This window comes from Mercenaria mercenaria, chromosome 3 (assembly GCF_021730395.1).
Source record: "Mercenaria mercenaria strain notata chromosome 3, MADL_Memer_1, whole genome shotgun sequence".
NCBI classification, from domain to species: Eukaryota; Metazoa; Mollusca; class Bivalvia; order Venerida; family Veneridae; genus Mercenaria; species Mercenaria mercenaria.
Genome location: NC_069363.1, coordinates 64,953,615 through 64,966,581, shown reverse-complemented (window position 1 = coordinate 64,966,581; position 12,967 = coordinate 64,953,615). Strand labels below are relative to the sequence as shown.

Below are 12,967 nucleotides of genomic sequence, written 5' to 3'. Positions count from 1 at the left end.
TACATATGAATTCAGTTATTGAAAAGGCCAGACTAATTGAAATTTAATGGGGCGTTGCAGCTTAAATCCCATTTACTAAATCATCAACACAAAAAGTGAGATAGGTATAAAAGGTCAATAAACGGCTTCCAATAGTTAAGCATGTCAAAATCATTAATATAATCTTGATAATATACCTTTCAATCTACACATGTCAAAATTTCTTGTTACATTTAAAGTCTATAATCTTTTACTTATGCTCATACTTAATTTGTGTTTTGATAAGGCTAACTTTTGTAAATATTTTTATAAGTATTTGTTGTTTTCAACGTAGGATATATTTCAGAAATAAGGTAGATTTTTTTATTAAGTCATTTTTCTAGTTTTAAAATAGAAATTTAACATAATATGACTGAATGAAACATTTTAATTAGAAATAGTGTATATTGAGAGTATATGATGGTAATGTAACATCTAATGGAAATTGCGTTTTTAATTGTGAAAAACAGGCAAGATTGTGTGTACCAGAAGTAGTGCTTGAACCAATGTGCAGTCAGGCTGTTTTGTCTGCCTTATAAAAATTACATGTGAGTGTACCAAATGGATCAACGAGAATTCAGCATTTAAAGTTATAATTAGTCTTGTACTGGTTGAAAACCAGTTTGTAGGAATATGAGATTGCGTTTTTCTGTCTGTCATTCTATGTTTCATTCTATCCCTCCACACTTTTTGTGTCCTGTCCAGAACTGTGCTGTGCATCAAGTGATTCTGATACTGCTTGGTTTTGTTCATAATGAGATGGCGTGTCACTCCCAGACCCCTAACTTAAAGGTAAAGGTCACACTTGGAGGCCAGCTATCAATGAGGGCTTTTTTTCCTGTCCGCTCCATAACACAGTTATTTATTTGGGGACTTTGATATTACTTGACATAAGTATTTCGCATAAACAGACAATGTTCTTGCCCTATTCCCAGACTGCTGTCTCAAAGGTCAGGTCACATTTGGAGGTCAAAGGTTTTCGGTATTTGAGTTTTGTGTTCAAGCCATAAGTGTGCCATCCACAAAGGGATTTAATTTTTTCTTGGTTGCATTATTTTACGTAAAAATACGTAATTTTTAGTAAAATAATGCAACAAACAGACTTACTAGGACAAAGGTCAAGGTCACTATTAAAGGTAAATGGTTAACAGGGTTTCTGCTCAAAATGATTATTTTGAGGCCAAATTGCTCTTCAAAACATGATAAAAAAAGGAAGGGATTTGACTTTGATTGTACAAAGTGAAAAGGAAGCACAGAAAAATAAAACAAATCTAGTTGGTTACTAGACTATGACAAAAGAAATGAACAGAAATATAAAACATTTGAATCATAGATTGTGGGAGAATGACTTCATTAAAAGTTCAAAGTCAGCATATCTGTTTATCTTATACAAGACTAGCACCTAGTCTGTGATACTGTAATTCACTTTATATTCGTGTGATCTTTATTTTGCGAATTCACGCATTCTGAGTTATTTCGCAGATTTATGAAGGTCAGAAATTTAGATTCGCGAAGATTCTGATCTTAGCGAAATTCCAGTGCCGGAAGTCGTGATTACATTAATGCCCATACCATACCAAATTCATGCACGTCACAGATGCCCATGTAACCTGTTAAAAAACAAAGTTTTCATGTTATATGCATCCCTGTTAGCTGCATGTAAATCTAACCTCTAGACCTTAGTGTTAATTCTGTCTTTAAGCAGTATATTCTACATGAAATGTAATTTCCAGAATTTTTATTATTATGACTTATTCATAATAATATTGAAATAAATTGAACTTCATTCAATACCCGGTAAACATTGTGTACAGGCAGCATGTAAAGGCATGTAGCTTTGAAACTTATTTTTATGCCCAAAGTTTGGGGTGGGGGGGAATATAGATTTGCCCTTGTCCGTCCTTCTGTCCGTCCATCCGTTCCTGTGTCCGTCCTTCCGAGAATGTTGTGTCACGCCTAGCTCCAAAAGTATTTGACATAGAGTCACAAAACTTTACAGCAATGTTGGTCAGCATGTGTAGTTGTACACCTGGGGTGTGCGTCCGGATTCATTCAGTTGTGTAGGAGTTATGGCCCCTGACTTTGTAAAAATTGGTCATTTTAGTGTTGTGTCGCGCCTAGCTCCAAAAGTATTTGACGTAGAGTCACCAAAGTTTACAGGAATGTTGGTCAGCATGTGCAGTTATGCACCTGGGGTTTTGCGTCCGGATTCATTCAGTCATGTAGGAGTTATGGCCCCTGACTTAATTAAAAATTGGTCATTTTAATGTTGTGTCGCGCATAGCTCCAAAAGTATTTGACCTAGAGTCACCAAAGTTTACAGGAATGTTGGTCAGCATGTGCAGTTGTGCAGTTGATCTGTGTCCTTTGTCATGTAGTGGGGGCATCTATGTCCCATGGACACATTTCTAGTTTTTTTTTCTAGGTCAATTACCGACTTCACTGGGTCAAGTCCCATAACTCTGACATGCATTTTGGCCAAATTATGCCTCCTTTTGAACATAGAAAATCCTGGTTAAAGTTTTACATGCAAGTTACTATCTCCAAAACTAATGCAGATATTGAATTGAAGCTTCACATGTGTCTTTGGGGTCATAAAACTAGGTGATAGCATCAAGAGCCATAACTATGCAAGCATTTTGGTATAATTTTGCCTCCTTTTGGACTTAGAAAACCTGGTTAAAGTTTTGCATACAAGTTACTGTCTCCAAAACTAATGCAGATACTGGATTGAAACTCTATAGTATATTCTAACATTAAGGGTAATATTCTTGCGTCTGGGATAACAATTCGAATAGTCGATCATTTGCTGTCTTACGGACAGCTCATGTTACTTTTTACTCTTATTTTAAAGTATTGAATGTGACCAGTCATAATGTTGGCAGTCAGTATTCTGTATTTAATACCATTGGTAATTGTTCGATCATTTCTCCTGAGAAAAATTCTGAAATAAAGTAGTTTTTTTGGCTGTTGCACAAAATAAAAGAAAAGTTACAAAAAAATCTGATTTTTTATTATCTGTCTGGCAGTCTCATTCACACTTCTTAAACCTCCAGCTTAGAAACTTGTCTATGGCAGAAAGTAATACTATGAACATATTTTGTTGTTTTACAGAGAAAGAGCTGCTAGATTACAGACTGACCACTGTAAAAAGTGCTTTTGGAAGTGAAAAATCTGACCAAGGTAAGTTATTATGAATGTACTAATATTTTTACTACAAGTAATTTCAAGATTTAGATAATCTGACCTGGCACTTGGGACTGGAACTGAAAGACAATGTCATTGTGTGCTTTTGTGAACTTTTTCACACCTTTAGTACTTCTACTGACCTCCTAGAAGATATCTCTCATTCTACTTAATAAATTTTAAATACCTCCTTTGTCAGTGGTTGTTGTAGTGTGTATATTTGGTGATTTCTGTTTGTCTATATGATTCTTTAGTCTAGTAGATTGGTAGACATCTTCACAGTGTGTCCATCATCCTCATCTGTCAGAGGTTTGACAAGCAAGATGTTTTTTATCCATTTTTAGCCCGACTTTTCGAAGAAAAAGTAGAGCTATTGCACTCGCCTCAGTGTCGGTGTTGGCGTCGGCATCACCGTTGGTTAAAGTTTTTTATAAAGTCAAATATCTCTGTTACTATCAAAGCTATTGACTTGAAACTTAAAATAGTTATTTACTATCAAAGTCTACACCAGGAGAAACAATCCTCATAACGCTGAATTGAATTTTGATGGAGTTATGCCCCTTTTTGACTTAGAACTTTCGGTTAAAGTTTTTGATGAAGTCAAATATCTCTGGTACTATCAAAGCTATTGAGCTGACACTTAAAATAGTTATTTACTATTAAAGTCTACACCAGGAGAAACAATCCCCATAACTCTGATTTGAATTTTGATTGAGTTATGCCTCTTTTTGACTTAGAATCTTTGTTTAAAGTTTTTGATAAAGTCAAATATCTCTGGTACTATAAATGCTGTTGACTTTAAACTTAAGATAGTTATTTACTATCAAAGTCTACACCAGGAGAAACAAACCCCATAACTCTGATTTTAATTTGACAGAGTTATGCCCCTTTTTAACTTAGAATTTTGGTTAAAGATTTTGATAAAGTCAAATGTCTCTGTTATTATCAAGGCTATTGACTTAAAACTTAAAATAGTTATTTACTGTCAAAGTCTACACCAGGAGAAACAAACACCATAATTCTGTTTGAATTTTGACAGAGTTATATCCCTGTTTAACTTAGAATTTTTGGTTAAAGTTTTATAAAGTTTTACTGGCAAAGCTCTACTTCAGAGTCAAGCACTGAGAAAAGTTGAGCGTGCTGTCTTACGGACAACTCTTCTTATACCCCCATAATAACAAAAAATAAGGAGCCTGTAAGTTAGTGATGCATGTAGCCAATCAGTTCATCCTTCTATCTGTCTATCGTACATGGCCACTCCATATCTTCTTAACCAATGGGAAGATTTCAATGAAACTGGCATCAGTTATTAACTTCATCAGAATGATGTGCAGAGTGCATAACTCAGGTCACTAGGTCTAAGGTCAACATCACACTAAGAGGTCAAAAGTCATTTGGCTTAACTTGTGTCTAAACCATATTATCTAAAATACATGATTTTTGTCGAGCCCGCTTGCGGAAGCGAAGACATAGTTGTCCAAATGGCTGTTCGGTGTATGTGCGTGCGTCCGTCCGGATTTGTTTGTCCAGACCATAACTTTGACATGCATGGAGCAATCTTTGGCATGAATGTTAACCTCAGTGAGACTGAGTGTTGTGCGCAAACCCCAGGTTCCTATCTCAAAGGTCAAGGTCACACAGGTCAAAGGTCAAATTCAAAAATGACTTTGTCCGGAGCATTTCTTCTTCATGCATGGAGTGATTTTGATGTAACTTGGCACAATTGTTCACCATCATGAGATGGAGTGTCATGCGCAAGAACCAGGTCCCTAGGTCTAAGGTCAAGGTCACACTTAGAGGTCAAAGGATACAAGAATGACAACTGTCCGGAGCATTTCTTCTTCATGCATGGAGGGATTTTGATGTATCTTGGCACAAATGTTCACCACCAGGAGACGGAGTGTCATGCGCAAGAACCAGGTCCCTAGGTCTAAGGTCAAGGTCACACTTAGAGGTCAAAAGTTCAGATACAAGAATGACTTTGTCTGGAGCATTTCTTTTTGATGCTTAGAGAGATTTTGATGTAACTTGGCACAGTTGTTCATCATCATGAGACTGAGTGTCATGCGCAAGATCCTAGAATTACTTCCCTTTGTTGTTACTATAAATAGCTTATATTCGTAACTTTTTTATTACTGGTCGTAGGGAAAAATCAAGACCACTTTTCTGTAGTACAACATGCATGTTACATCCAATTTTCAGGTGTATTTTGACCTATCTCTACTGGTGAGGATTTTTGTGTGGACATAGAATTTTTTTTTTACGTCCCTTTGTTGTTACTTTAAATAACTTGTATTGTAACTTTTTGCAATCTCTTTTTTATTTGGCATAAATGTTTGCCTCAATGAGACAAGGAGTGTCATGTGCAACTCCCAGTCCTTTTGACAGCTGGCGGGCTCGACATGTTGCCCGTGGGCATCTAGTTATAAAACTAGTATCTGTTAATTAACTCATTAAGACAACATAAAGAGCACACAACCCAGATTGCTTGGTGTAAGACTAAGGTCACACTTTGAGGTCAAAGGCCAGATGGCTGAACTTTGTGTTCCATTGCATATCTTCTAAACTGCTGTGAAAATTACTTACCTCATCAAGACAAAATGCTGATTGCACAACCCAGGTCGATAGGTCCAAGTTCAAGGTCACACTTAGAGGTCAAATGTCAAATAGTTTTAAGTTTGTGTCTGCTCCATTTCTTCTCAACAGTCGAAAAGATATTCATAAAACTGGCATCAGTTTATGATTTACCTCAGCCAGACGGCACAACCCAGTGCAGTAGGTCCAAGGTCAAATCATACTTATAAGCCAAAGGTTAGGGAGCTTTTCTTTGTGTCTAATCCATATGGTCTAAACCACTTACAAAATTTTCATAAAATTAGTATCAGTTGTTTACCTCATCAAGACGACAAGAAGGGTAAGGCCAAGGTTACACTAAGAGGTCAAAGATCAAATAGCTTTAATCACTAGCAATTGTAGCTAATTTTATACAATTAGCGTGACTTGTCAACCTCATCTAGAAGACATTTAAGGTGCACAACCAAGTGCACAAGATCCAGGGTCAAGGTCACTCTTTAAGGTCAATATCAAAATATTTCACTTACCCTATATCAAAGCAGCATCTGATGGTATTAATTGCCTTATGTGATAGATCTAGTTCATATTGTTATAGGAATAAGTAATTAATACCAGCAGTTTCAGTCATTCAACTTTTCTTTAAAACAAAAGAACAAACAGAAAACAGTCTATAAAGTTCAATATCCAAATAATGGCTGTGTTTGAAAAATACTTTTATGAATTTAATGTTTGACTCCATGTTGATATATTTTCTGGGCCTTTGGAATCATGGAGTTCTTTCAGTATACATTATCTGAATAGAAGAGTTCAACATAACCATTTGCCTGCTGACAGCAAGTGATTCTGCCTTTTTGACCAGTGCAGACCAAGACCAGCCTGCACATCCATGCAGTCTGATCATGGTCTGCACTGTTTGCTACTCAGTCAGTAAATTTTCAGTAAACACCCCTTGGAATAATAAATGTTATTGCCCAGATTAACTGATAGACCAGTCCATTTCAGAAATTTAGCAGGGTAAAGGATCTGGTGCTAGGGACATGAGAGGTGTTGCTCATTTAATTACCTCATTCAGACAGAGTCTACTATTACTTTATTGTGTTTAATGCTTCCAGGGTATTCTAATTATAGTTCTTTTACATTGTAAAACTGGTCCTGGTTATATTCAGCATCAAGATAGGATAACATTAATTCTATGTGAGGGGGCCTCAGTGGTCTAATGGGTAAGGATGCTGACTTCAAATCACTGCCTCTCACTTATGTAGGTTCGGGTATGGCTCGGGACATTGAATTCTTCATGTGAGGAAGAAGTCCTGCTGATTTACGGAAGTCAGTGGTTCTACCTAGCCGCCTGTGATAAAATAATGGACAGAGTGGCACCTGGAAATTGGCTAAATTACCACGTTAAAACCAACAAAAAGAAAAACAAACGAAATTCTAAAAGTGAAAAATGTACCTGATTGAATGATTAAGTACTTGGTATCATTTGGGCGGCCATTTTGAATTGAAAGGGAGCGAAATTCTTGATTTATATTATGCAAAACCTAAAAATATGGACTAAATGTGATAGAGATTTACACTGACATCAGGTTTCATTTGGTCTGAATAAAATAAAGGCTGGTTTTGAATAGTTCATATTCTATGGCAGAATTCTCTAAGGACACAAACTGCTTTATATTAGGTAGAATAATAATATTTTTTTCGTGAAACTTGGTACATGAATATATGGCAGTATAGCAGAATGTGCTCATCTTTCTATTTTTGTTGCTATGACAAAATATGTGGTTGCTCTGGCAACAGATAGTCCAAACATTTGGCAAGGTATGGATCAGATAACTTTAGAAGCTCATGAGACTTTTTCATGACACTTGGGACATAGAGAGAAGACTAGGTTGAGAATTTTCACAATATTAGATTTGTCCTTTCCTCTGTCATTTGTTCATCTATCTCTCCATCTGTCAGTTACAGACAATTGCTAAAATACAAGAGATTTTTTCCTGAAACCTGGTATACAGATATGGGTTACTGTAAAATCATTTAATTTCATGGGCATGAAATTTCGTTGTTTTGGTCAAAACGGCAACTTAGTGGGGATATGAATTCTTGGATTTCAACTTTTGAACATAAAATGAATGGGAATTTTACATGTTCGTTGGGATTAAATTTCATGGATTGACTCAACCATGAAGTCCACAAAAATTAGTCCCCCACGAATATTAATGATTTCACAGTATTTAAAGTTTAAGCATATCCACTATGAAAAAATATGATTCTTATGGAAGCATATATGACTATGCCACCTTGATAGAGGATGTATTGTCACTTTAGCCTTTACCCTGCAAAATTTTTAGAATGGACTGGTCCATCATACATTTTTGGCAGTACCATTTATAATTCAAAGGGGTGTTCTCTGAAAATTTGCTGACTGAATAGCAAACAGTGCAGAATCACTTGCTGCCAGCAGGCTAAAGGCTAAAGGTCATGGAAGAAACAATATCCTAAATTTTCTTATTTGAATAAATATTATATTGTCTCCAGCCAAGCCTTTGAAACACTCCCACACTTTCTGCTAATTTTTTTTCCGGTCATTTCCTGACAGTTGATCACATTTTATTTACTTGCATTGTAAATTCACCAACAGGGAAATTGAATGAAAATGAATGTAAACAGACCTAGCCAATCATGTTTTTTTATTTTTCTTATTTATTATTAAGATTAATTTTTACAGTTTAAGTGCTAACATTGTAAGAACAAGTAATTTCTATATGCTTTCATGGAGTGTTTTTTAATTAAAATGTTTTATATCAAACACTCCTGTTTGACTGTTCCTAATTATTCATCATGAATAAACTTTTATTAAAGAACCATTACACTTGATTGACTCCTGATAAATATGATATAAATACTGGAGTGTCCCCTTGACAGAATTCCACTGAATCAAACTATGCTGTTATTTAGTGTGAAAGTGGTTTTAAAGGAATAGCATGTGGTTTTATAACGATGATTTATATTTTGGTATGTTATGTTTTCCTTAATTTAGCTCATTTAAAAAGAAAGAAAGAAATAATGCAATAATATTTTCATTAATTTTTAGCTCGACTATTCGAAGAATAGTCCAAGCTTCGAATAGTCCAAGCTATTCTTCTTACCCTGGCGTCGTCATCGATGTCACACCTTGGTTAAAGTTTTGCATGCAAATAAGTATAGCTGTGTGTTCAGGGATATAAAACTTGGTGATGGCATCAGATCTCATAACTCTGACATGCATTTTGGCCAAACTATACCCCCTTTTTGACTTAGAAAATCCTGGTTCTAGTTTTGCATGCAAGTACATATATCTATTATTCAAAGGTAGATAGCTTTAAAACTTTATTTTTCTTTTTCTAGGTCAATAAGCAACCTCACAGGATCAAGTCCCATATCTCTGACATATATTTTGGCCAAATTGTGCCCCCTTTTGGACTTAGAAAATCCTGGTTAAAAGTTTGCATGCAAGTCACTCTCCAAAACTAATGCAGATAATGGATTGTAACTCTATAGATATTTCAACATTTAGGGTAATATTCCTGCTTCTGGGACAACGATTCGGATAGTCAAGCATTGGCTGGCTTATGGACAACTATTGTTAATATTGTAATGTTATTTACTATGTTATCATTTCATGAAAATTGTAACAAATTTGCTTACTTCATTGCCAAGTTTATCGTTTTAACTGAATTTATTTCATCTCGGGGTTTTTTTTTTTTGTTTTTTTTTCTCTACCAAGTTTTTTTTTTTGGTTTGGCAATTCTGAGCATGTTGTTCATACTCATTCATCTGCATTTACCTTTCTTCCATGGAAAGTTATCATCAAAAAGTAAGTCAAAACTTGCCAGTTTTCTCCAGTTTTCACTTTTATTTGAACTAAAAAAAAAACAGTTCCATTAGCCAACCAGGTAGTAAATAAGAACTTCATATCCTTTACATTTTTTTTGTGATTTTTATAGACTTTTTTTGCAATTTTAAATGGATTTGGAAAAACAAGAAAAACAGACTTTTTTCATCATTTTTGGAACCTTAGGAAAATTCTCTTGGAAATTGTCTAAATAATGGGAATTGAAAACTACTGTAATGTATGTTATGAATTTATGATTGCTGTATTTCTTGTGTGTAATATTTACAAATGTGGTATGGTGTTTGAGTAATTGTGTTTACTTACTCAAAGTAAACACAAAAAGAAGAAAAAAAAACTATTGTAAAAAATCAAAAAGTTTTAAGTTCATAATTAGGAAAAAACATGCTTTTCTGCTTTGGGACTACCTCCTTTTAATGTGGGTAGCTTTGTAGGGGAACAAACATGGACAATTTAGCTTTTAAGTTATTTAAATTTCATTTCAACAAAGTGTTTATTCAGCACAAATACATTAATATTGATTAATTTGCTGTATCAATATCCATCATGAACTGCTAATATTCTAAGATCTTTAGGTTTCTGTAAATACTGCTGACATTCCAAAAGTTTTTATACTCATTGCTGGCCTTCCAAAGACTTCTGGCTTCTGTCATTATTTCTGACCTTCTTATAAAAGTCTTCAGGTTTATGTCTTCATTTCTGACCTTCTAAAGTCTTCAGGCTTCTGTCTTCATTTCTGACCTTCTGAAATCTTCAGGTTTCTGTCATCATTTCTGACCTTCTAATTAAAGTCTCAGGTTTCTGTCTTCATTTCTGACCTTCTGAAATCTTCAGGTTTCTGTCATCATTTCTGACCTTCTAATTAAAAGTCTCAGGTTTCTGTCTTCATTTCTGACCTTCTGAAATCTTCAGATTTCTGTCCTCATTTCTAACCTTCTAATTAAAGTCTTCAGGTTTCTGTCTTCATTTCTGACCTTCTAAAGTCTTCAGGCTTCTGTCTTCATTTCTGACCTTCTAAAGTCTTCAGGTTTATGTCTTCATTTCTGACCTTCTGAAATCTTCAGGTTTCTGTCATCATTTCTGACCTTCTAAAGTCTTCAGGTTTCTGTCTTCATTTCTGACCTTCTGAAATCTTCAGGTTTCTGTCATCATTTCTGACCTTCTAATTAAAGTTTTCAGGTTTCTGTCTTCATTTCTGACCTTCTAATTAAAGTCTTCAGGTTTCTGTCTTCATTTCTGACCTTCTGAAATCTTCAGGTTTCTGTCATCATTTCTGACCTTCTAATAAAAGTCTTCAGGTTTCTGTCATCATTTTTGACCTTAAAATCTTCAGGTTTCTGTCATCATCACATCGCCTCTGAATCTTCAGCTCAGTTTACCAGAAAGAAAACAATGTTAGAAATATAATATATTCTGCTATTTTTCAGTTTTCTGTGTTCTATAAAGTGTTCAATATCATTATGCCCCTCTTCAAAGAAATGGGGGTATATTGCTTTGCATGGCTTTTCAGTCCATCCATCCATTGTTAGAGTGGACAGTTTCCACCCATTGAGAACCACTTGACCCAGACTCTTCAAACATGGTAGCACAATTGGGTTTATATAGTAGGTAACCTCTGTAGTATTTGGGATTAGTAGGTCAAAGGTCAAGGTCACAGGGGTCTGAAACTTGGAAACAGTTTCTGTCCAGTAACTTGAGAACCACTTAACCCTAAACCTTGAAACTTGGTAACATGATAGGGCTTATCAGGTTGATGATTCTGTAGTTTTGGGGTCAATAGGTCACAGGTTGAAGTCACAGGAGCCTGAACCTTGAAAATGGTTTTGCCAAATAACTTGAACCACTTGACCCTGAACCTTTAAACTTGATAACATGATTGGGCTTATCAAGTAGATGGCCCTATAGTTTTGGGGGTTAAAGTTCAAGGTCAAAGGGGCTTGAACCTTCAAAATGGGTTCTGCTCAATAACTTGAGAACCATTTGACCTAGAACCTTCAAACATGAAAGCAGGACTGCGGTTATGAAGTAGATGACCCATTTTGCTTTGGGGTCAATAGGACAAAGGTCAAGATCACAGGGACCTAACATTGAAAACAGTTACCCATCAATAACTTCAGAACCATTTGATAGTACGATTGGGCTTATGAAGTAGATGATGCCATAAGTAAGGTCAAGGTAACAAGGGCCTGAACATTGAAAACAGTTTCTGCTCAGTAATTTGAGAACCGCTTGACCTAGAATCTTCAAACTTGAAAGCATGATAATCCCTATTTTTTTTCGGTGTCAGTAAGTAGAAGGTCAATGTCAAAAGGTCCTGAACCTTCAAAATGGTTTCTGCTCAAGAACTTGAGAACTACTTGACCTAGAACTTTCAAACTTAAAAGCAAGATTGAGCTTATAAGAAGATGACCCTGTTTGTTTTGAGGGTCAATAGGTCAAAGGTCAAGGTTACAGGGAGGGATCGGAACATTGAAAATGGTTATCTCTCAATTACTCGAGAACCATGTGACCCAGAACCTTCAGACTTGATACTATGACTGGGCTCATGAAGTAGACGATCCCATTAGTAAGTCAAAGGTCAAGGTCACAGGGGCCTGAACCTTGATAGCAGTTTTCATTCAGTTACTTGAGAATGACTTGACTCAGTGTCTTCAAACTCAATAGCATGATTGGGCTTCTAAAGTTGATGTCCTCTATTTGGGTGTTAGTAAGTCAGAGGTGAAGGTCATAGTGATTATGGGACTGAAAATGGTACAAGCCATCATGGGGGCATACATGTTTAACAAGCAGCTCATGTTTTGTTATTTTCTAACATTGATTTCCATTTTACCACTCGTTTTTCAACTTCTTCAAGCGAAGGAAGAAGAAAAATGTGTGTCTAATTTCAAGCGAACATTTTGCAAGGTGATAGGGACTTACTGACTGTGTAATTTATAATGTCTATAGATGGGGATGACAAAACAACTCAAGAACTTATAGACACATTACAACGCCAGGTTGATAGGATGGACTTGAAGCTGAAACACAAACGTACTTCTTCCAGGGATCTTATGGAATCTCTCAGTAACAAATCTAACGGATCATTCACTGTCATAGGTAACATACATAGAAACTTTTAACTGACGTAACCCTGAATCATTCTTAGTTGTAGATCTTGTAAACAGTAGATAGTTTCTTTAACATATTTAGTTGATGTACTAGTAGCATGCCTGTGAGGTATTGCTGAACTTTCCGTAGAATCTTCTTTAAAAGACATAAGAACTAACAGCCCATGAAAAAGATTGAGTGTTAGGTTATGTT

General features: G+C 35.6%; 1 protein-coding gene across 1 annotated transcript in view; it reads left to right on the top strand.

The window, feature by feature from the left end:
* LOC128555922 (uncharacterized) overlaps positions 1 to 12,967 on the top strand; it is a 106,457-nt gene that overhangs the window by 35,962 nt on the left and 57,528 nt on the right. Inside the window, exons 12-13 of the mRNA XM_053539742.1 lie at positions 3,133 to 3,201; positions 12,614 to 12,763. Coding sequence (XP_053395717.1) covers positions 3,133 to 3,201; positions 12,614 to 12,763 — 219 coding nt within the window. The remainder of the gene's footprint in view (positions 1 to 3,132; positions 3,202 to 12,613; positions 12,764 to 12,967) is intronic.